The sequence below is a fragment of the Drosophila novamexicana genome, unplaced genomic scaffold, assembly GCF_003285875.2.
Source record: "Drosophila novamexicana strain 15010-1031.04,08,12 unplaced genomic scaffold, DnovRS2.1 tig00000108-arrow-pilon, whole genome shotgun sequence".
Lineage (NCBI taxonomy): Eukaryota > Metazoa > Arthropoda > Insecta > Diptera > Drosophilidae > Drosophila > Drosophila novamexicana.
The window spans coordinates 4,932,361-4,956,878 of NW_020824772.1; the positions used below are offsets into that span (position 1 = coordinate 4,932,361).

The following is a 24,518-nucleotide window of genomic DNA, read 5'->3' on the forward strand; positions in this document are numbered from 1 at the left end:
TGCTGTTATTAAATGCAAGTGCAGCAATTCTCCCAATCCTGGTTGCTGGCTGCGGCTGGCTATCAAGCAGCGTTAGCTGTGGCTAACTTTGGGCTGGGCATGTTGTTTGTAGTGTGCGTGTGCGTGTGTGTGTGTGCGTGTGTGCGTGTGTGTGTAATGTGTATTGTGTGTGTATCCTATCTGCATTACAAGTACATTTTGAACAAGTACGCTACGTGTACTACTAACCTTTGGCATTTTCGGGTTTTGAATTTGCTTAAATTGCATTGTTGTCGCTGTGAATGTTGCCCCTATTGTTGTTGCTGTGGTTGTTGCTGTGGCGGTTGCTGTTGCTGCTGCTCCGTCCTGTATCCCCTTGCCATCTAGTGATTATTTGCATAGGCTCACAGCCAGCAGCTTTAACTAATTGAAATCGATTTTGGGCGACAGTTGTGTGCACTTCTCTAAGTCCTGCCATCGAGAATCATGTCAAATTCGCACACACACCCACACTCGCACATAATAGTTGTCATGCGTGTGGCTATTAAATCGATTTTGGATTTTCTTTCGCAATCTAAACCTGATAAAACTTGCATGTATCTTAAGTGCACTTAACTCACTCACCGAACAAACTCCCGTCTTTGTCGCAGCTGCGTGACGTCTTTTCATATCTAATTAGACGGCTTTCTTGAAAGGCTAAAGTACCGGAGCCAAAAGCCGCTTAATAGAGCTTTAGGTATGCAGTTAAACAACAAACATTAAACAACAAGAAGAACCACAAGCTGATCGGCCTGATGAAACGAATGCCAATTGAAACTTTTTTCTGTGAAGCACAACAAACTATTTGAATCAGCAGAACTTTAATTGGTATTGGAAGCCAAATAGCATTAGTTAAGAGCGGGTTGCAACGCGATTGAGACAGTGTTTGAGAAAAGATAAGTGAACTATGCTCAACTAGAGTTTAGTTCACCTTACAAGCTTTGGACTAGCTTTCATTGCGTATACGCAATGCAAACTTAATTACGCCTAAAAGATGCAACACTTTTTATTACTTGCCATGATATGGCACCTCATGCGAATTCCGTTAGCTGCTGTCAAAGAGCAAGGCACTGCACAAATGTTGCTGTATTGACATGACTTTAAAGCAAGTTGGCTACATTCCAGAAAATTGACAAAGTTTCTACAGCAGCAGGTAAACATTGCAACATCATGCCATGCATGCCTAATGTTGCGCCCTTCTATATAGTATGTGGCGTATGGTGGCTTTTTAGTGTTTTTGCCTGTGCGTGTGTGCTTGTGTGAATGTGTGAATGTGTAGGTGTGTGTATCAAAGACATCTTGTGGTTCAGTTTACCAGCTGAAATTGCAGCCACAGTGCGGTGGGGTGCCAAAATCCAACTGAGCTGCAGCTGGCGACAGTTGTTGCTGTTTCTGTCGCTGTTGCCGTTGTTGCTGTTGGGAACTGGGCGAGTTTACTGCCACCACTGGCTTGTGGTTAGCCCGTAGTGCATTTGATTGATTTGGTTAGTCTCATTTGCAAACGCAAATATTGGCAGAGTGGCTATGGCCGTTGAGCGGAGCAGCTGGCAGTTAGTTGGTTTTGCCTTTGGTTTCAATTTAAAAATGTAGTTTTAATGAAATAACCACGGCATTGATTTTGTTTATCTTTTTACACCTTTTATTTAATTAATTTGCTGCTAGTATTTGCATTTTGTTTGGTATTCATTCACATACATGTATATATATATATATATATATATATATATATTATATATTTACCTAAGATACCAATACAATTTCATTGTTGATTATCTATTTTAATTAAATACCATAATACCATATTTTACGTACACTAAACAGTTAAAACGCACGTTTAAAAAATCAATTGGGTTAGTTTAAATGCTGCAAATAATTAATATTCAAGTAATAAACAAATTTGGAAAAAAGAAAACAAACAATCCGTAATTGCCACACCGCTTGATTAAGATGCTGCTTAAATCAAATGCAGAACAATTTGTGTTTGAACAATTCAATTTATCACAACAAAGTGAAACAGACACATTCATATTCTCCTATGTAATTGTATGTATACTTATATCTAGCAGACACTTAACATTTGAGTATGAATACTTTTGGAAATCTGTAATAACTTTTGTGGGCTTACAGTCAGTTTTAAATACGTTTAAATTTTGTATAGTCTTTGATTTGCATTTGCGAGAATTACGCGTGCTGACTTATGTACTAGAGCTTAGCTTATACACTTAACGAACAACAATTAGAGTTGAGTTTGAGCTGTCGACTTGCGACTCACTCGGTTAAGTAAATGCATTAAAATGCCACAGTTATGTTGCCTCTTTTTTTTTTTTAGGCGTGTCAGTGTCGGTGTTTTGGTTAGTCTGTGTTCTGGCTAAGTCAGTCAGAGCCAGCTGTTGCTGTTTGCGGCTATGCTAGTATTAAACGTGTATCGTGTATTCTTGGCGCTCCTGCTCCTTTTTCTCGTGATACCTAGGGGTCGCAGGCTGGTTAGTTTTTGCGGTTCAAGGTTCAAGTTCAAGGTTGGTAGACGCTACAGGCATGCAACAAACTACAGTCAAGCACTGGGAGCCCCGATTCTACACATGGCACTTACCTTGCCAACAGTGAGGTCAATTCCTCGCGATCCATTTTCGCCAGCTGCGCTTCGCTGGTGTTTTCCATCACGCGCTGTACTTCCAAGTCCAAGGCGCGCTGCTCCCGCTCACACTCGGCCTGGTCGCCAAATTCGCGTGCATCGTGGAAACCAGCCGGCGGTCGGAAGCCGCCGGACAAATCGCCGCCTGCCATAGCCGCTATGGAGGCGGCCAACGAAGCGGCAGTCTCAACCTCACTGCCAGCACTGCAACGAGGGGCGATGGAAGGAGCAATATTTTCGTATTATTTAAATGAGTTTCAATTATAATTCGTTTTTTAATTTAAGTGTGCAATTTTCGCTGTATATTTAATTTTCTCTCGGGTTTTCGATTCGGATTGTTTAGGGTTTAGGTACCTGAACTACCTGTTGTTACTACCAGGGCACTTTCGTCGCTCCAACGTCTGGTTTCCCGACTGCGATGCATGCTTCCGGCTGCGTTGTCCTGCGCCGCGCTTCTCCATCGGCAAGCCAATGTGCCGCGGCGTATTCAGTCGCCGCTCCAGAGCTGGCGAACCCTGGTCATTGTTTGACTCGGTGCTTGAGTCGGGCCGAAACATATCTGTAAAATAACAGGCATTGGCTGCGATCGCATGGCCAAAATCCCGTGCGGCATACGCACCTACAACGGCGCGTCCATCGCTGCTGCGCGACGACTTACAAGGAACTCGATAGGTGGGCATATTGGAGAACTCGGCGCTGGGGCTGATGCTGGTGTCCGACTCAGACTCGGGCACAACGCCAGCATTGCCGCTTTTGGTGCTGCGTGCTCCACTTGACTTCTTGGAATGTCCGGACTGCGAGCCAGCTACAATGGTCATTGACTTGCTCAACGTGGACTCATCTGGAAGCGAGCGCCTTAGCATCTAGCTAAAGTACATACACATGTTTAAAGTTTCTTACCATCAGTATTATAGTAGCGCTGCTTGTGCCAGCTGGACTTGCTCTTGACATGCCCAAAGGCCGCATTTGGTAATAATGGATAGGCCGTGGCATTAAGATTTTCGCCCTCCGGATGCCCAAATGTCTTGAACTGCATGGTGTAGTCATGCGGCGTTTGGGCAACCAGTCCGCGTGTAGGTGTCTTCGCCGGTGCGCCAGTCCGTCCGCCATTCACGCTGAACGTGGCATACGGTGAAATCTCGTACATTTCTAGGTAAGTCACGAGGGAAACGAACGGAATGCGTAGGGGGGATTTAATTGCTAGCTGCAGTTGAGCACGTACGCAGCCTATGGATGCCACTCACCCGACTCATTACTCTTGTCCACCGTCTTGACCGGCGAGGCGCTGTACACCTGCTGATTGCGTCTATTCTCGTGCTCCTCCTTGAAGTCGCCGGGCAGCGCCCGAGACTCATATCCCTCGGCAATCGGGCCGCAAAGGGTGCGGCGATGTTTGATGGTCAGTGCGCTGCAAGAAAATTGAAACCGCAGTTCAGCGATTAGACGTATAATTTAACGGAGCACTGTTAAAAATGGGAATCTGTTGTCCAGAGCAACGAAATAAGTTACTTAGCTGTTGGTAAGTCGTTAAAATTGACAAATTGGATTTGTCTTTCAATGAAATGGGTACATATTATTGATTTTCTCTTAGCTGTGGGCATAATTAAGAAAAAAAGGGACTCTTAGCAAGGAAATAAAAATGCCGTTTTTCATTTGATTTTTCGCTCCACTTTCACCTGATGTGCCACCGCCAGCCGAGTTAATTAACGCTTAATTAACATTCGCAAGCAATTACATCCGACCAGCGGCTAGTCTCCCCGATATCCCAATTTAATTTGCGTCCACCCTCCCTCCCTTTTGAACCCGTCCCCTGGTACTTACATCGTTATGATGGACACTGTGATTATGACAACGACAATGAACGTTGCCAACCAATCACCGCTGGTTGGATTTGTCACATTTATAAGATTGTTCATCAAATCATTTTCCGCGGGGAACACTGGAGGCGGTGGTATAGTGTTGCCGTCAAGGCTCGTTGTGCTGAAATGATAATGCTCCGTCGTTTTGGCGGCATCATTGGTGGCGGAGATGCGCAGCTGGTACCACTTGGCGGGCAGAAAGTCGCAGAATATTAAGTTTTCACGATTCTCTTCGGCGTTCGATATATCCGATGTGACAACTGTCCAGCGTATGTCGCCTGGGAAATAAAAACATACAAGTATATTAAGAAAAAAATGCAAATATGTGTATTTTATTTTTTTTATTTCGACCAAAAGGAAATTGTGCATCATACGCCACGTTGCACGTGGCGCCAACTTCCGCAGTAAAAAAATTGTATAAATATTTATAAATAAAAATACATGTTCATTGCTCAGATAATTGAAAACGTAAATAATTGCATTAATTGAATTCAATTAAAAAAGTGTAATAATAATAACACTTGGCGGGCCGAAACTTAAATACTCTCGTAGATCTAACATATAAAAATTGATTGATTTTATACCGTCAAAATTTGTGAATAAGTTTAATAGAATTGTGATACGCTATTGTCCACTGATTTTTTTAAAAATCTGAACCCATTTTTTATTCACTGAAATTGTGTTTGCTTTCAGCTTAAATGCCTATGCAGGCTTTAATGGCTTTTAGCTTAAATTATTTTTCTATGTATTATGATATGTTTGAGGCTGCCTTTTGAATAAATTGTAAGCTTACTTTTTCTCAGATATTTATCATAATTTGATATCACATTTACAGCATAAAAGGCTTTTGTATTATTTTTCACTTTATCTGAATATCTTGTTTTAAGCCTGAAGCATAACTACACATACACATTTTTATAATGAATTGCTGTTGGATTTGAATAAGTTTTAATACCCACTGAAAAAAAGGTGATGACTGTACATTTATTACATATTTGAACATACCAAGCGGGCGGTGCTCTATAGAGAAATGATGTATGCTGCAGCCGCCATTGTGCCACGATGACAGCTTTAAATTTACACAGGTTGCATTTGTGGCAATTAGTTCGTTGCCATTGGGCGCCTGGGAGGCTGTGTGGAATGGAAATTAGTATGGAAATGAATGCATGTGGGAAATATTCAGCAGCAAGTGGCCATTGTGGTCAACTGAAATTTGAATGCAGCCACAGAAAATGCGGCCGCAGTTGCTGCTCGACTGGTCCAGTTTGTACTTATGTATGTAAATGCAATAGGGCTGACTACTCACCTTTTCCCTTGGTCCAGACATTAATTTCCTCGCTGGCCGCACCATCGCCCACCAAATTGTGGGCCGACATTTTTATAATGTACTGATTTCCGCACTTCAGGCCCGTCATCGTGTAAGCGTTGTTCTCTGGCAGCAGCTCCGTCTGTGACCAGCTGTCGCCTACGGTGTGATACGAAATGGTGTACCCCTGCAGCGGCGCTCCACCATCGTCGGGTGCATCCCAGCTGACACGTATGCTGTCAGCGGATGCGTACTGCACAATGATTTGTGGTGCGCCGGGCGGCTTCATAGCAATCACCTGATATTGGATTTCGTCACTACCAAAGAGATTGTTTGCTGTGCAGGTATAATTTCCGGACAGGCTGCCTTCAACGCCTGTCAAGCGTGCGGACCGACGCGAAAAGCAGATCAAAAGATGTATATGCAAATATTTTTTGCATCACAGCCCTACTTACGGTGTATTCTTAAATTTCCCTCATTGGTCACCTCATAGAAGGGGCTAAAGGTGACGGGGCGATCACGCGTTAACCAACGCGCTCGCGGCGTAGGATTGCCCACGGCGAGGCACTCCAGCACAAGCCTGGTACCGCTGGCCTTGCGCACCACCTGGCCAAATGAGGCGATGCGAGCAGGTGCTATAACAAACAAGCAACAGAGCAAACATAATAATGTTGTCTACCGTTAGCCGCTCGGTATTTAAATGTTGATAGGGCTCTTGCGGTTATTTTGGCCAACATGGGCGAAATGTAAAATTTTAATTAAAACGAAAATCGCACAATCGCCTATAGTGTCATCATTTGAGCCACGTGAAAGCGATTTTAAAGCGCTGTAACGCCTACCTCGTGTATTTGTAGCCTGGGCCACCACCGATGTGGGCTCACCCTCGCCCACTGATGTGGATGCAGAGACCCAGAACTCGTACATTTGATTCTCGGCCAGGCTGCGTGCCTCGAATGTCACTGGATAGCCGTTCTCATCAACGCGCACCATGTGAGCTGATCGCCAAAAATAAAGAAAGAAGAAGAACGAAAAAAATATTCATGCAATGTGTTAGCCACGTCCATTTTGGATACTCACTCTTGGTCTGGCCCTTACGACCCGCTTCGCGCGCGTATACCGTGTAATGCGATATGATGCCGTTGCGATTCTTCGGCGGTAGCCATGAAATTAAAATCGAATCAGCCGTCAAGGCTGCCGCTTTAATGGCCGCCGGCGCATCGGGCACATCGTCATCGGTTTGGCAAAATAATGGCTGACTGGCCATGCCATCTCCGGTGGCCGTGTAGGCCAGAGCGCGTATCGAATAGTTGGTAGCCTTCAGCAAAGTATGCAGATACGTTTCCAGGTTCGAAGTTCGTTTTATCTCCAGTTTCGCGGGGAAGTCAACTGTGAAATTGAATTGATAAGCCATATGGTTATGCGATGAGTAACAAATAAAACCAAGACCAAGACTGCGTTATGGACATTAACTTAAAAAGGTCGTTGGCTTGAACCGCAAAATATAAATCCGTTGGTCATTATGGCAAATTTAATTTCCACCTCAATTTGACGGTGTCATATAGGGAAGTCACTTTGAGGTTAATCGACTTAAGTATTTGACAACTCTGGCTGCTTAGACCCTGTAAATAGTATCGATTGCCAAGTATGTACATTGATTTGATAAGCGGTGCCAATATCCACAAATTGCAGGCTCATCAATGTGCTGACGCACAGCGCGGCGCCAAAACCAATAAACCAAGCAACTAACTTGCCGCTTGTTACTGCTCACCCCGTTCCTTGCCCCTCCCACTTTCCACTTCCCGATTACCGCTTCCCACTTTCCGCTTCCCACTTTCCGCTTCCCACTTCCCCTGCCGTCAGCACAATCATATCGATTGGTGTTTACACAGCGCTCGTCGCTTGCAATATCAACAAAATCAGCGCCATAAAGTGCCAACTGGCAGCCACAAAATCTAGATAGCTAGTTGGATGCACTGGCCTGGGAAGCGTATACTCACTTTGATGCACTATGGGACGATATAAAATTTTATAGCCTTGTATTATGCCGCCATGGAATTGCAGTGGCGGCTCCAGCCACGATATCTTCAGGCTCTGCGACGACAGTGCCGAGCAGTTAACGTTTTGCGGTGCAGCCTCCGGCACTGCGGAATTTTAAATCGATAGAAAATTCAATTTTTAGATTTTAAACTTTTAAATTAACTATTTGGATTATTAAAAGGAAGATCTTAAGAGAGATAAATAACACAAATATTAAATATATTGAATAAGATATTGAATCCAACTAGCAGTTAGATTCCGACAACATATTAAACAAAATGATTTGTATTTGCACAAGTTGTGGAAATGGAAATCAGGGGAGAACTCAAATGGCTCTTCTGTTTTCAAAATCCTCACCGTGCCAAAGTCCGTAAGATTCTTCATTCTGTAAAAAATTAACAATCAAAGGCCACTTACCGCCTTCGGCTGTGGTGCCAAAGATGGGGGCACTCCAGGGCCCGGAGCCGAAACTGTTGAGAGCCCGCACGGTGACTGCGTAGCGTGTGTACTTGCGCAGACCTCGCAGAGTGGCCTTAGTAGTTGCCCAGCCGCTGACAATGACCGATTTGAGGGAGCTGTTCACCACGCTGATGTAGTTAATGTTCTGCTTTTCCTCGGTGCAGTTAACGGTGTAGCCAATAAGCTCGCCATTCCATGACTCGCGGGGCGGAATCTGCAATAGGTGAGCATGAAATCGAGGGAAACTGGAGCGCTGCAAGGGGAGACTGCTGCACACACCTGCCAGGTAATAATCAGCTCGCTTTCGCCACCCGTTTGCACCTGCACATTGGATGGTGCCTCTATGGGCGCCTCTTCCTGTGTTTTGAGCACTATCGGCTCCGTGTAGGCGCTACGCTCAATCTCGTTGATGGCCTGCATGCGTATCAGGAATGTTGTCGCCGGGGACAGACCCGACACAATGGCATTCTCGCGTAGATCGCTGTCATAGCTAACGGAAGCAACAAAAAATTGCAGAGTCTATCAAGGATTCATGAGTACAGGAAATCTATGCACACACACCTGCGACTAATGCTCGTCGACGGCAGCGTGACATTGATGACATTAATGCCATTCCAGTCGCCGCCGGCGGCCCCTAGTGCGGCGTGTGACTGCAGATACTTGAGCGCTTGATACTGCACCAGGTAGCTGAGCACGGGCGAGTTTCCATCGAAGGGTCGTCGCCAGCTGAGCTTGACGGTGCGGGAGCCAACCTCGAAGACCTCCAGATTGGAGGGTGTATCAGGTCGCTCTTGCACGGCAAGAAAAATAATTTGCTCTGCGCGTCCATATGGATTCTCGGCTATGCAACGATATACGCCTGAATCATGGCGATCTGAGTGGCCAATGGTGAGTTGTGAGTCCACGCCTTTTTCTGTTTTCATCTCTGCAATGCTGAAGCGAAAATTATTCAGATCTATGCGGCCATTGTTGTGTGTCCAGGCAATGCTTATGGGCTCATCGCCCTTCGCATGGCAATCCAATGTAACCGGATCGTTCCGACGTGAGCTGACATTACGGGCGGGCTGCTCGAAACGCGCCGGCTCTGCATGACGTAAAGAGTTGAAAAGAGGTTGTAACCGTTGGTTAGCTTTGCCCTGGCTATAAAGCTCTTTTTCGCATTACCATTCACATTGATGCGTATTATCTTCTTGAGGCCGGCGCCAATTTCATTGGTAGCCTGGCACATGTAGAAGCCCTCATCATTGTCCGTGGCCAGATTAAGGAGCAGCGAATGATTGCGCATATTTAGTGGCTTGAAGTCCTTGGAGGCTTTGCCTGCGAGAGGCGTTTTAATTAAACTAATTGCTACTCGCATTCAAATGCGTCTAAGCTAATTAATAATCCAGCGCTTAACTTTACCGCTGGGTCGGCACGTTTAACCCATCCAATTTGAATGAACTGAGATGGTTGGACTTGGGCCTAAGCCGCTTGGGCAGCAGATTGGCAAACTTACCCTGTCCTTTGAACCAGGTAATAGCTGGAATCGGATATCCTTCCGCCTCGCAATTTATCGATATTGTATTGCCCAACATAATGGCCGTATCCATGGGCTCGTATCTCCAGCGCGGCGCCACTGAAACGTGACCGGGAGACAGTGCCGAAACGTAACGAATGAAAGCGCACCAAGTAAACAACAAAATTAACAACTTGCTGTTTGTGTTTCTCTCTACATAGGACTGTATGTGTGCATGTGTTTGTGTGTGTGCGTGATTGGGTGAGTTTCAGTTGTGTAGCCCGAAAAAGGGCAAAGTGCTGGCACAACTGGCGCACAAATCCTGCGTGATTTATTTTGAAATAACAGCAAAGCGAACCATTGGATACAGCTTCCAACGGAGCTGGCACCCGCCCGTTACATTTCACCTGCTTTTCATGGCCCAACAAACTTACCGCGCACTTGCAGTTCCGCCGTGTAGTTCACCTTGGCAGCAGCATTGCTGGCATAGCAGGTGTATTTGCCGCTGTGCTTGGCGCTGATATCCTTGAACACCAGCAGTGAGTAAAACTCTTCCTTCTTCTCGGTAATCTTGTAAATTGAAACACACACATAAGATGCACCATCAGCAGTAGCAGTAGCAACAACAAAAATGTTTCACAAGTTGCGCTAAATGCAACGCTAGTTCGACATCTTCGGATTGGCAGCTCACCTGCAGGCTGAGGGGTATGACACTGTCATCCTTTTTCCAGCTAAAGTAGATGGGCATGTCGCCAGAGGATACCGCGCAGGTGATTTGCGCGCGTCCGCCCTCCTGCAGATTCTTGGGAAACTTGAAGGCCTCAATGACGGGCGGACCTGGTGAGCGATTAGCCAACGTGGCAGACATTAATGCGACATCCAACTGAAGGGGAGTCTCCTCTTCAACTTACTGTTCACATTCAATTGCATGTCGCGACGCGCCTCCTCGCCCGCTCGACTGCGCACGATGCACGTATAGATGCCCTGATCCCTGCCAGGCTCCACGTTCTTGATGACAAGCTGCCCGCCCTCCTGCACCGTGCTGAGCGTATAGTGTGCGCCTGAACCAAAAGGGATAATAAAAATGTGTAGAAAATACTGTCATGCGCTCGGTTGCATTTTCAACTGCAACGGCCACGCCTCTTGCCCCGTACCCCGTGCCCCATTTGATTCTATCGCAATTTGTCTTACTTGTTGTCAATTCCTGATGTGCCTTCTCCCAGCGAATTTGGTCAATAGGATACCCGGCAAACGGACAGCGCACAATAATGTCCTCTCCAGCAACGGCTTTTATGGGTCCAATGGCACGCACATACGGCGGACCTACAAAAAAGTGTTTGCGTGTTTGTGTTCGTGTGAAAGAGCATTGCATAATTTATTAAATTAGTAACAAAATGCAATTAGGCGGATGCGTAGCGCCAATGCTTAATAATTCAAATTATATTCTGCTCAGGACAGATGCGACATTAATGCATAAAACGCATCCGTGGCCGGCGCCACAGGGTGCAATTTGTAGCGCCGCTAATGCAGCACGTTGCGTGCGCAAATACGTTGCATAAATTGTAATATTCATAATTAAAAGGCCTGTTCCACAATGTGTATTGCAATGCGGGACAGTACCACAGAGCGTATGCGTGATACCTATGTTACATAACATACATACATACATCATAGATTGGGTTTATATGTCCGCTCTTGTTTGTCTTCCAACATTTTTAATCTCTTTATAACATATAACTAGCCAATTATTGAGCTCTCCAACTTGATAGCAGTCTCTCATTAATAATTTATAAGCATTTTTTTTTTAATATAATCTCTAATTTCCAATCCCTACACAAAAAGGAAAACATCAATATAAACCAGTTATAAAAGTACGTCATGCTTGTCTCAAGTATAAACTTCTTACTTCAGACATGAATTATTAAATACCAATAAACTTTCCTTAAATTTTGTTTGATACATTTTTAAGCAAAATTCATTCGGTCGTAGTACAATTTCAGTTTAAGCTTGAAATGAATTTATATATCTTGATTATAGACCATGGTGACCTTAATATAAGATTGTTCAATTCTTGATAGATTTAATCTAATCATTATAATCTTGAGCAGAGCTCCCTCATCCATTTTATTGCAATGCATTTATTAATCACTATCTTTAATTTATAAAACTGAGGGTTCGAAACTTAACCAAGTCATATCACAGGCACTGGGGGCCATCCAGTTCCTGTGCCGCCTGTCATTCGGTTTTGAATCGAACTATGGCATTATGGCTAGGACTAGGGGACACAGGCCTAAAGTGATTTGCGATTCAGCTGAAAGGGAGGCGCAAGCACACGCCATTTATCATCAATGCGACCATTTAAATATCAAATATAACCCACACATACAGCCTGCGGGCAAGTAGAGGAGGAGTGGGAGACAGCATCAATCATGAGGCAAGCCTAAGGCGGGGCACATGATTAATATATGTCAGATACGCATTCGCTTATGCATTATTAACACATTAAGATTGTATTATCAAAACAGCTTAAAATTCGGAAATTCGCAAATATGTATATGTGTGTTGGCCCCCAACTGCTTGAGTGTAGGGTCCCTCACAGAGTTTATGTCTGATTTGACAGTGATTATCCCGCTTGGTAGGGATTGCTTTTTCCAAACCCCTCTTAGCAATGGTTCACATTGGCTACATATCGTTAGCGACCCCATCGACATCGTTGCCGTTGGGGATTTTTCTTGGAATTTTGTGCTGAATATGTAGGTATTTTCATTCTTTTTTTTTTGCTGTTCTCTTTTGTGACGTTGTCTTGACAAAATGTATTTCCAATCAGTGCGGATGTGGATGTGGAGCACTCAAAAATTCAAGGCTCAGCTTTTCTTGTGAGTTCCACTGTGCTCCACGCAAAAATGGCCTTTGAAATGCGATAGGGGTAGGCAAGAGTATAACTTTCAAGTTTCAGAATGAAGGTCGCGTGGAATAATTGAATTTACAGCCTGTTTATTAACTCACCGTAAACATTCAGCCGTGCGGAGTGCTCAACGTTGCCCATGGTATTGCTAGCCACACACCTGTACAGGCCGCCATCGTCGGGACGCACATGTGAGATATTTAAATGGCTTATCACATCGCCAGACATGTCGACAAATTGGCCAATTGCAAAGCGATGATGCAAAGACACATCCATAATGGGCTGCGAGTCCAGAAGCCATGCAAACTGCAACGAGAAGCGCAGCCGATAATCAATAAGGAGCTGTCTGGATATGGCAAGTACATAATTTGTGCGCTTAATCAGACATTTGTGTGTGTGCGTGTGTGTGTGTGTGAATGTATATATGTGACGTCATAACAATGCATAATAATAGCCATAAAACATTGGAACTTACTTGCGGCGGCGGTGAGCCGCTGGCGGAGCACTTAAGCGATATTAATGGCCCCGGACGCACATTCTGCTCAATGAACGTGTAAATCAATTCGGGCACAGTGTCTGCAAAAAGGCAAAAGTAGCACGTCTGATAAATGCCAAACCCTGTCTCATAAACTATGCATGAGTGGGTAGGAGAGCTGTACCCATGTCAACTTACCGCCCAGCTTCAGTTCGGCCATGGCCTGCGCACTGGCGCGATGATTCTCCACGAGACATTGATAGACACCGCGGTCGCGTCGTCCCACATTCAACACTAGCAGCGAGCTCTTCGATAGGAAGCGTATGCTGGCAACAACCAAAAAAAGAATAGAGTTTACGGAAATCAGTCAGAACAAGTAAGAAAGCTCTGGTCGGGAGTGCCCGACTAGCAGATACTCTGAGCTCAGCACATGTCTGCCCTTTTGACTTCCTTATACACATACATACGTACACAGAAACACACACACATACATAAATAAATTGCTCAAAAAAGGAAAGTTCGATATTTATTTTTATCGATTTCTTAGACGCGGGACAGTTCATCGATGATTTGAGCTCTAAGCAGGTACCTTTAAGATTTGAAGTCTGTAGCTCTTGTGGTTCCCGAGATCGACTCGTTCAAACATATGGACGGACGGATGGCTAAATCGACTTGGCTGCTGATGCTGATCATTAACATGTATACTTTCTACAGTCGTTATTGCCTTTCTTTCTTTGCCTGTTACATACATACCATTACATACCTACCATTTTCAATGGGCTGAGGGTATACAAAAACGAGCGAAAAAGAAGAAGAAATACCTATTTAAACTTTGGCTGGCAAGAAACCTGAGCTTCAAAACTGGCAACGTTGCATGAAAAAAGCACGAGCATACAATATGCCATAAACTCACGCCATTTTGTGAGCTGTGAGTTTCTGTGTGTTTGTGTATGTGGATGAATTTTTTTTTTTTGTGCGCATTGGCCTTTTGTTCGCTCAGGCGAAATTTGTTATTTATTTTATTAGCATAAGCATAAAAATTTATGCTTGATTTGTTATGCTGATTTGCTTGAGCTGAGCTCGGTTCACCCTTCCTATCTCGGTCTCGCTCTGCTTGACCGCCTCTTCTTTGGTATATATCCTTGGGCAACAGCTGGTCAGTTCGCCCACACACACACGCACACACACACAGCAGAACAAAGACACATACACCCGAATGATGTTTGTTTTTACAGGCTATTTGTACTCAGGGCTGTTTGCCAGCTCATATGTATATACCTATACTTATATATATATATATAGTCGTATATACATATATTGTAGCTGATGTGCTGGAGTATTCAAGTTTGCATTTTGCTTGGCCAAGCTGCGTATTATGCTGATTTCACGTAATTTGCATTAAATTATCAAGATGTGTTCAACCCATTCAAGTGGGTGTGTGTGTGCATAACGCCCAGTCGCAGGCCGCTTGGCAAGCTTCTAAGATTAACATAATTTATGTTTTGTACACACACATACGTATGTGCCAAGAGCGTGTATATGTGCTTGCATTACTGGTCTTCCATTTAATTTTGATTACTTGTACTAATGAACGATAACAATTACATTCTACTAGCTGGATCTTGTTTTGTTTGCCAGAGAAATTATTCAAGAGTTGCCCTATCGATAACTACTAGAATATCCGGGCTAAAACAGAGCTTAGTTTTATTTTTATCAATCAACCGACAATTTATTGAAATTCACGAATATTCATTACAATCAATCAGCATATTTGATCATTGACCTCAACGCTCATCAAATACTGGAAAAATATGGAAAATAGTAGTGCAAGACATTTTAACAATCAGCAAATAGCTACCAGCTGAACGGAGCAAGCAAAAAAAAGGATGAAAAGGAAGAACGACACACCGAAGATTAAATACCCTTGCAGAAATAGGACTTAGATATGATTTTATTGGAAATCTTTTTTCGATCGATTGTTCCTATGGATATCATCAAATATAGTAGTTCGATTTGCTTGATAGGCTATTCAATTTTAGGGAAAGACTCGAAAATATCGAGGTTTTACGCTTTTTATATTCAATCAATGTTTCGTATTTCAACTATACGATATAGTGACCCAATCCTGATGAACAATATATGTATATACCTTATGTGTCGGATATCTCTCTTTCTATGAGTTTCACATTCCGTGAAGAGCTTATCATGCCCTTTACAGGGTACAAAAAAACTGAAAATGCAACGTATGAAAAAAGTGCCGAACAATAGCGTAAAATGAAATTGTTGCTGGCAACAAATAAAATTCATCCCCACCGACCCGCCGTTCTTGCACCGCTCATCAATAATAATAATACACAGCGATAAAACATTTTTGGCTAGGAACAGCCCTAACAACGGTTCTGCAATAACAACGGCGAATAATCCACGACTTTTTCCAAATCAATTTTTTGTTTTTGCTCTTTTTTTAAAAGCAAAAATGTTTTCAACTACTAAAAAAAAAAATAAAAGAGATACAATTCGAAACGGCCCATGCTGGTTCCTGGCTACACACAATGTTGCATGTTGCAGTTGCCGTTGCTGTTTCATGTTTCTGTTGTTGCCCCCTGTAACATGCTGCTAGTATACTTACTTATCCCGACCGGTGCTGAGTGCATTATTCGCTTGCAGCGGTTTGCCATTGTGCAGCCAGTCGATGGCATCGATCGCTGAGCCAGTTGTCGTGCAGTTGAAAATTGCCGTTCCGCCCGAATTGACAATTTGTACTTGTGGTAGTATATGCACAGATACGAACGTATTTACACTCAGACGAATTTCGATGCGCTGCTCCCCAAACTGATTCGATGCCTGGCAAATCTGCAAAAAAAAGTGTAAGTGGGGTTGCCACATAAGCCAGTCAAAATCAATCAACTCTGTCATATATATCACAAAAATACATGGCGCAATATACGAATAGTCCATGTATGTATATATACAGGACAGACTGTGCATTAAATACAATATTCCACTGGCAGACAGTCGAGCTGCTTGACTTTAGCCATTTGATTGACTGACTAACTGACAGTCAGCGCCTGTCAGTGGGTTTGAGGTTACTACGTGTGTGTGCGTGTGTGTGTGTGGGAGTGTGTGCCTGCCACATATAATACTTACCCATTTGCCCGCGTCCCTTTCATCAGCATTTTTGATGAGCAACAATGTGCGCGAGAGTATCACTCGCTGTGACGATGGTATGGGATAAAGCGCCGCCGAGTCAGAGACGCGATACCAGCTGCATACAAATATACATGTTAATACAAATCTGTTGGTTATTAGATGCAATAAGAAACTAACTTATAACTTAAATTTGTAGTTAGTAAATAGGCAAATAATTTCATGATTTAATTTTCCACTGATGTGTTCCAAAAATCAGGATTGTACATAAAAAGTATTTTCTTCTTTACCCAAGTGATGTAAGCTTTATCTATTCGGTCTTAATAGAAAAATCTTGCCCCAAGCTCCTAAGGTCTTTAACAATATAGATGAGCTATCGTAGAGACAGGCATGGCTCATTTACTCAGTTGTGCAGTGAGATTAAGAATGTTTACCTTCAAGAACCTTTAAACACACCTTTAAATGCATTAAAGATTTTATAAATAAATTATTATATATAATTGCCTGTGTGAGGGCAAAACAAACTAGTATAGCGTTACATTTATACAACTTATTTATAAACAGTTATAATAATAACCTATAGCAAGAGTAAATATTGAAGACATTTAACATACTTGGCTGAGCGCGCACGCACACATACACCCACCCACACACACACACCCAATGAACCTACATATAGCAACTGCTGATGAAATCAATAAGAAGCGCTCAGCTTGTAAGCCATAAACCGATTTTACTCATTGGCCATGCCAGACACGTAGGCAACTCGGACTAAACTTTAGCTAAAAACAAAATTATCGCATTTTTCTCGCATTTTTCTCGCATTTATAGTAATCATAATGTGCCCGAGGGCACCCATAGAAAGGCATACAGAGAATGGGAGGGCAGCATTTACTGAAAATATGCTGTATAAATCTCGCGCCCTGGCGTTCTCTGGCACTTGCCTGCTCTGTGGTTTGCTATTTGAAAATATTTCTGGCATTTCACGTTGCGAGCAGTCGGAGAGCACTTTTTGCATGTTTATCTGGAGCTTGTTTGGATATTCCTTGGCACTTGTGTGTGCCTCCTTGCCCTTGCTCAGGCGCCGGGGCAACTTGGTTATGCAAAGACTCTAACAGACACTCTGTGTCTGTCTCTCTCTCTCTCTCTTTCTGAGGCACACATCAAGTGCTTATGACTGCATGAAATTTTAATAAGCCTGACTAAGTGAAAGAGACTGCTTAATTTCGCCAATGCCACAGTCGCATTTGGCTGTCAATTAACCAGGTCTTTTATGCTGCTAATTAGCAGGGAATGAATGCTGTTATTTGATATATTTTATTCACTGTCTTTGAGGGCCCTTCTTTGTTTGTTTTTTGGCGTTTGTTGTTTACCAAAATTGGTTTTTATTGTTAAGGCAGCGAAGTGTTGACTTTTGTAAGTCGATACATTGAGTACTGGATAAACAAGATGATGAAGTACATGTCGAGTAACTTGGCAGACAGCCAGTTCCTTTATTAGTTTGTTTTTGTCAACAAAGTTAGGACCCCATTCACACATGGCTAATGTTGGGCTATCAAAAAGCTTTTTACGTTTTGCTAGCCAGAGCCTAACATAAAGTCCACGTAATTAGCACTAACAAAGCAGCCTCTAATATGCAATAAAACCAGGTCCCATGGCAGACATTCAAATGCACTTAAGTGTTGTCTATAAATGATGGCAAGCCCAATGGCATACCAGCGCTTGCTCTTCCCCTATGTATACAAATGTGCGTGCTGTTATTTTATTGCCACAGATAGAAGTTGGCAACTGCACAGATAGCCCAACAGGATGGGCAACAGGCCGCAGAAATTAGAAAGAGGATATGGTTGCAGTACTCACGTGAATATGGGAAATGGATTGCCCTGTATGTTGCACGGCAAATGCACATCGTTGCCACGTTCAACCTGAATTTCCATTACTGGTTTTTGGCTGGTGCTCGGCGCCAGGTTCTTGCTTAGCTCTGTAACGAACGTTTATTCCGCTCTGTATTAGTAATCGAATAGTTGGCTCAATCCGAATGCTTTTCATCTTACCTTTCACCTGCAGTACGACCGCATCGCTGCGCTGTCGATCCCCATTAAGTGTGTTCGTAACCAGGCAGCTAAACTTTACCAGGCCATCCTCGGCTCGCACCGAGCGCACATACAGTTCGCCAGAGGCAGCTAGGACCACATAGCGACCGGCTGCAGTGAAGCCAATGGCAGGGAGTCGTAATTCAAAAAAATGCATAAAACAATAGCAGCAACAAAGTGCCAAAAACAAAAGAACTAACTGACAACCAAAAACGCATAGTAAAATCAAGGTTCTCGCTGCGTATTCGTAACATTTATCAATAAATGTCAACGCTAACAGCAATACAGAGCAGCAACTGTGCATCCCTCAGGACATGCTGTACAGCAACAAAAACCAACAACAAACAAGCACAACTACAATGCGAGTATGTGCACATAAATTTCAGCAGCAGATAAACACTCACACAGATACACAGCCGTGTAAATGAGCGCACGCGTGTGTGTGAGCGTGTGTGTGTAAAAATGTGGCAACACTCACCAACATCCGACAGTTCCGGCAGCAGTATCTCCTCGCCTCGATGCCAACTGGCCACGCGCACATAAGGCCGCACATATTCCGGTATAGCGCACTTAATCAACGCCGAATTTCCCAAATAGACTTCTGTGTTTTCCACGTGCACATGAAACTGACGACGCACCACTACAAAAAAAGAGGAAGCAGAGCAACAACAGCGGGAGAATCAGAAGCAGCGAGAGATACAGATGAGATACAGAGAAATTGCCGAAAATCAACAATCCTTGCGTGCCTATTGGGCCAAAACTGCTCTACGACTGAAAGCATACAACGCTTTGGGCCAGGCCGTTGGAGCCTGGGGAATACTATTGCACCAAGCGAGGGGTGGGGCATTGGCGGTCGTGGGCGCACAACATGCGGGACAATAAACGCAACGCATTGCAAAAATGGCAGCAGTTAAATGAATGAAATTGCTTGAAATTACATGCGAAACGGAAGTGAAGAGCATACAAAAAGAAAAATGAGCACAGAAAACAAAACGAAATATTTAAAAACAAACAGAGGCACGCGACAATATATGAGTCGTAAAAAAATATCAAAAATGATACATATGAAAAATTCGAAGCGTAAATATTGAATGAGATTTTAAGCGACTATCATGCATCGTCGGTTTTCCAGTTCACATCGGGTCGCAGCAGTTCAAGTTGGGACTGCGCATTGTGTGACTATAAAAATTAAATCAACATTGACGATAACCGAACGTATGCGCGACTTAGTTTTTTGAATTAGTTATCTAAACATACAGATGTTGCTTTGATTTTCATTTAAAACGATGTTTGTAAAGAAACTGCCGAGTGAATTGAGAGTAGTATACAATATGTGATGCAATAGAACTACTCGAAAAAGGAAACAAGAAAGAGTGGCTTCCTACGGCATGCTGAAAGAAATGTTTTTTGTTAGTAAGAATTCCTCTTATCGTTGCCATTTAAAATATAGTCTAAGTTCATGGGCTTTGCTGGGAGAATCAAAAACTAGAATATTTCAATTTTCTTCAAGATCCTTTCAGAAACAAAAAAATATTTTTATACAAGAGCCTAATGGTTGAACGATCCTTCCAATATGACAATTTGATCAAGACTATGTGTATTGGCTGCATTGATTCAAACACGCCTCCTACGTATGCATAACATTTATTATATTTTCAACACAATTAACAAACTTATTCACAATTTTTTAATTTAAGAAAAGATATATAAATAATACAACAATTATAATCAAATATATATTTAAAGTTCATAATTTAAATACCCCAAGTATCGCGTTTAAATAATTAATATTCCTAAATGTGCAGCTGTCAGTTTGTAGAAAAGGATACGCATAATCTTGACAGAGCATCTACAATAATTTACTAGCGCGTGCCTTGGGGTATGTAGCGTTTGGGTATGTGACAGGATATACGCAGGATATTAAAGTGATATGTGCAAAAATCAAAAACTAACTCAGAGTTGACATCTCAGACAAGAAGACAGCCAAAAGTGAGGTGCAACAAAATCATGATAACTACATATAGAAACAAAAAGCTTGCTAGCAAATGTCAGGATAAAGCTGCAGGAGCAGCCGCCGTACGTGCGCAGCCTGTAAATGTGCATTACATCCATGGCCAATGGAATCGCGTGTGTGTGAGTGTCGCAATGTGTGTAGGTATTTGTATTTGCGGCTTGTTGTGCATGCTAATGGAGCCGCCATGCACTCCATAGCTGCAGCGTCAGCTACTTTAGTCTACTTTCTGCTTACCTGCTTGCACCTGTACATTGCGACTCAATATTGTGCCGGCCTCATTGCTGGCTCGACAACGGTAGGTCGCCTCGTGCACATCCGTGCGATAATATTGCGCCAAAAACGGTGGGAAGTGCAATGTGCCATTGCCAGATATTTTTCTGCAATACAAAAATAAAATAAACTAAGCAGAGCACACACACAAAGAACATAAGCAGTATGCAATATTTTAGTACGCAAAGTCTTGGAGCTTTCGTCGTTATTTATTTATACACATTGAGAGCGTAACACAAAAATTTGTTGTACAAAGCACCCAAAATGGCAGCCACTTTGCCGGCGAACATTTTTATATTGCAACTATAGGCGAACATTTGCATAAAAATGCAATAAACCTAAGGATTCTCTTATGCACTGAACGAATGGGCTAAGCAGCTGGCGAATGCATTTGCACGACAGCTACTAACAATGGGACTTAAGAGCAGCCATCGCAGCTCTATAAAGGAGAGTGTTTTCACTAGAGAGGGCACAGAGGAAAATGCACATAAAATATGTAATCTAACACAGGGATTATTAGGGACTATATGGAGCGTGGACAACACAGTTCAATGATGTTGAGCATTTGGTCGCACAATGGTTTTATTATCATTATAAATATGTATATTTTGTTCTTTGTAATATTTTTTATTTTTGTTTAAAAATGATATTTATAAACATAATATTTGAATTGTTATTATTTATGAATTTTACAAATCGGTAGAGATTTTTTGTAGTTTATTGTGTAATTTTATTTTATTGCCTTTGGATCATTTTTTAACCATTTTAAAAATGTAACTCTGCCGTTACAACAAATAATACCAAATAGCTATCTCTTCCGTATTAAAAAGTCTAGCTTGTAACTCATAAACCGTCGTTTAATTTGATTGTCTCGGTTGCTTAAATGGCCATCACAAGCAATCAACATTCCATCACATAACTTATGCGGTGCGCAACGAAGGCAAACAGCGTACTGTGATCCACCACATTCCATTCAAAGCACAAAGGATAGCATTCCCATTCAATGGTCGCTAATCATCTCTGGGAAGCCAACTAACAAGCAACAGCGCGACCAAGCTGGGGGAGGACAACAACCATAGACCGGCAAAAAACATCAAAAAACTTCATCAAGCGGAGTTTTCAAAAATGTTTAAGTGCTGGCAATTTGTTTACGTCTATTGCGTTTGCATGTACCCAAAAAAAAGGGGGAAAAATAAAAAAATAAACTAAAAAACCCCCATACTTTGTGGGTCGGCGAGATAAGTACACAACCCGTATACTTGTACCCGAATACGTCACTTGAACTCAACTATGCTCTTTAGCAGCTTAAAATGAAATTTGTTTCATTTCCATGCAGCTAGCTCTGATGTGTTCAGAACTCATTTTGGGAGCGAAAACTGCCAGTCAACCACAGGAACACATACATGCACAGACAACCCCGCAGATACAGAGTCATTCACAGCGAGTGTTACGTGAATTGCCTGGCTTATATGCACATATGTATTTATATAAACCTATATGTATGATCACGTACTTCGAATGACATTTCATTTTAAAAAAAATTTAAAATTCCTTTTAGTATATTTTCAGCGAACTCTATTACTGTGCGGGGCGTTTGTTGTTCTTTATATTTACTGCATATTTGATAAATTCTATATTATTTTATTCGTAAATCAGCGGGCCACAGCACATAATCACAACAGGCTTACTAAATGGGCTAATGCAACATGATTGCGCTTATACAGTATGTAGGAATATTCTAGCTACTTAGGGATGAGCGTGTGACATATCCCGAAACGCAAAACCCGCTTGTGTTGACCTGTTGCTAAATAAATATACATTCTTCATTATTTGTTGAACCAATACTTTGTTGAAGACAACTGGAATTTCACACTTTGTCACACTATGTGTTAATGTCACTTAAGAATTATTTTTCACGAATAAGTGTAATCTATGAAAGTCGTTTTGATTGATACAATATGATTGACAGTGGTATGGATTGATTGATATAATATATATTTTTATTTTAAATTTAATGCCTTGCATAGCCCATTTCGATAACTTAAAATGTTATATTTTTATTTCGTGCCCCGTATCGTGTCCTTAACGTCCCATCTCTACTTGGCAACAGACGAGCACAAAACTATGTGCATTTATTTACCATCGCAAAGCAATGCCACATTTTAATTAAACATTTAAGTTTTCATAGTGCACACAACGACGACAACAACAATAACAAGAACAACAGCTAGAGCCTGACAACATTTTAATATTTTAAGTATTAACAAAGGGCCGACAGAGAAGAGACGGAAGGGGTGTGAGCATTCAGATTCAACTCGTACGTCTGGTTGCATGACATTAACATATAAGCGCACATAAGCAAGGCGAGTCTGCAGCACTTGTTGTTGTTGCAGATGTTGCTATTGTTGCTGTTACTGTTGTTGCTGTGTGGCAGCCACGCATTACTTTTGTGTATAATTTCTTTGCTCCTTTCAAGCCGTTCCATAAAGAGTGCACTTATTGTTTGGTAGATATAGAAGAGCTCGTTCTTTTACATATATTCTGTGGCCTTTCATTTGTGGCCACAGAAAATAGCCTTCCACTGACAACATTGATTTTGACAGGGCTCTTGAGAATGGTAGCATACCTTTGGGCACCTGTTAGACTGATAAGCTGCAGGGCTTAAAAAGTTTGCAACTCGCTAGCATGTTAATTGAATACAAGCCCGAAAACACCTTTGCCCACACCTTTGCCCACAAGCTGAAGCCGCAACAATGTGACTGCTGCAACCGCAGCTGAGAAGCCCGACGGAGCAAGAGAGCACACGTACTTAATATTATTCATACGCATAGTTGTCGAAACCGCAAAACTCACCTCAGACCAGGTACCTGAGTTGCCAGAGTGCCGTCGCGCATCACCCAGGACACCACCGGCGGTGGATTCCCATGTGCCGTACAACTAACCTGTGCGCCCGTATCGTTGCCAAACAGCAGGCGCGGCGAGGGCTCCAGCAGGAACGTGGGCACGCGTAAGCCGCTTGTGGCCTGTGAAGGCATTACCAGCCAAGCGACAGCCGCCAGCAGCAGCAGCAGCCTTAGCAGAGCAGTCTCAGCAATAGTTGCTGACAAAAAGAAACAGAGAGGTAAAACAGGATAATTATCATCATTATGTAATTATGCAAATGCAGTTGTGTATGTGAATTGTTTTAAGCTTAAAGCTGGTTAGTTGCAATAGTAGCTGCTGCCAGTTGTTGGTTGCCCTCCACTTGTGCGAGTCTTATAAAATGCAGCTAATTTGGATTCGGTTTCAGCGCACGGCTCTCATTTAGGCAGCACTTGAACTAGGCTCTCAAGAGGGCCCAACCAGGCAACCAGGCAGCCAGGCAGACAGGCAGAACGGCAACGCAGACGAAACACTTTATACTGCAGGCACTTGTGCATATGTGTGTTTGCGGCAATGTGTGCGTGTGCCATTTTACTTTTTGATATATTTATGGCTGCGCGTGTACGTCTGTAGTTTGTTTACCCGGCTCAAAACTCGCTTAACTGTTACACAAATGAAGTTTAACTTGTTGGCAACAACGATGACGGCAACTTCTTGCAATAACCACAACAACCACAACAACTACAACAACTGCGGCAGCATCAACAGACGACTGCAATTAGTTACCCACCTTTTTCTCTATTTCGAAGCACTAATAAACCCATCGCGTTGCATGCAGGTTATATTTGTGTGTGGGTGTGCGTATTTGTAGCTTGCTTTATGTTTTCTGCTATTATTAAATTAAATTTAGTTTACTTTGGTTGCAGCTTCTCTTTTTCCACTTGTT

At 42.7% G+C, this 24,518-nt stretch overlaps 1 protein-coding gene across 1 annotated transcript; it reads right to left on the reverse strand.

Annotated features, from left to right (window-relative positions):
* Positions 1-1,830: 1,830 nt before the first annotated feature.
* On the reverse strand, positions 1,831-24,441 carry LOC115772009 (Down syndrome cell adhesion molecule-like protein Dscam2). The gene is made up of 33 exons (XM_030717940.1): positions 24,363-24,441; positions 23,564-23,810; positions 20,675-20,817; positions 18,905-19,066; positions 18,388-18,537; positions 18,194-18,314; positions 16,334-16,451; positions 15,816-16,039; positions 13,385-13,512; positions 13,187-13,287; positions 12,813-13,017; positions 10,998-11,129; positions 10,718-10,867; positions 10,498-10,643; positions 10,241-10,376; positions 9,807-9,926; positions 9,476-9,628; positions 8,873-9,395; positions 8,591-8,801; positions 8,270-8,525; positions 7,813-7,956; positions 6,893-7,201; positions 6,655-6,810; positions 6,271-6,450; positions 5,816-6,190; positions 5,515-5,640; positions 4,472-4,787; positions 3,895-4,058; positions 3,551-3,799; positions 3,270-3,491; positions 3,014-3,209; positions 2,609-2,854; positions 1,831-2,484 (listed from the first exon to the last, which is right to left on the reverse strand). Exons 1-33 carry the CDS (start codon positions 24,394-24,396, stop codon positions 2,433-2,435), a joined length of 6,195 nt encoding a protein of 2,064 aa, XP_030573800.1. The 5' UTR covers positions 24,397-24,441; the 3' UTR covers positions 1,831-2,432.
* Between the last annotated feature and the right edge of the window lie 77 nt (positions 24,442-24,518).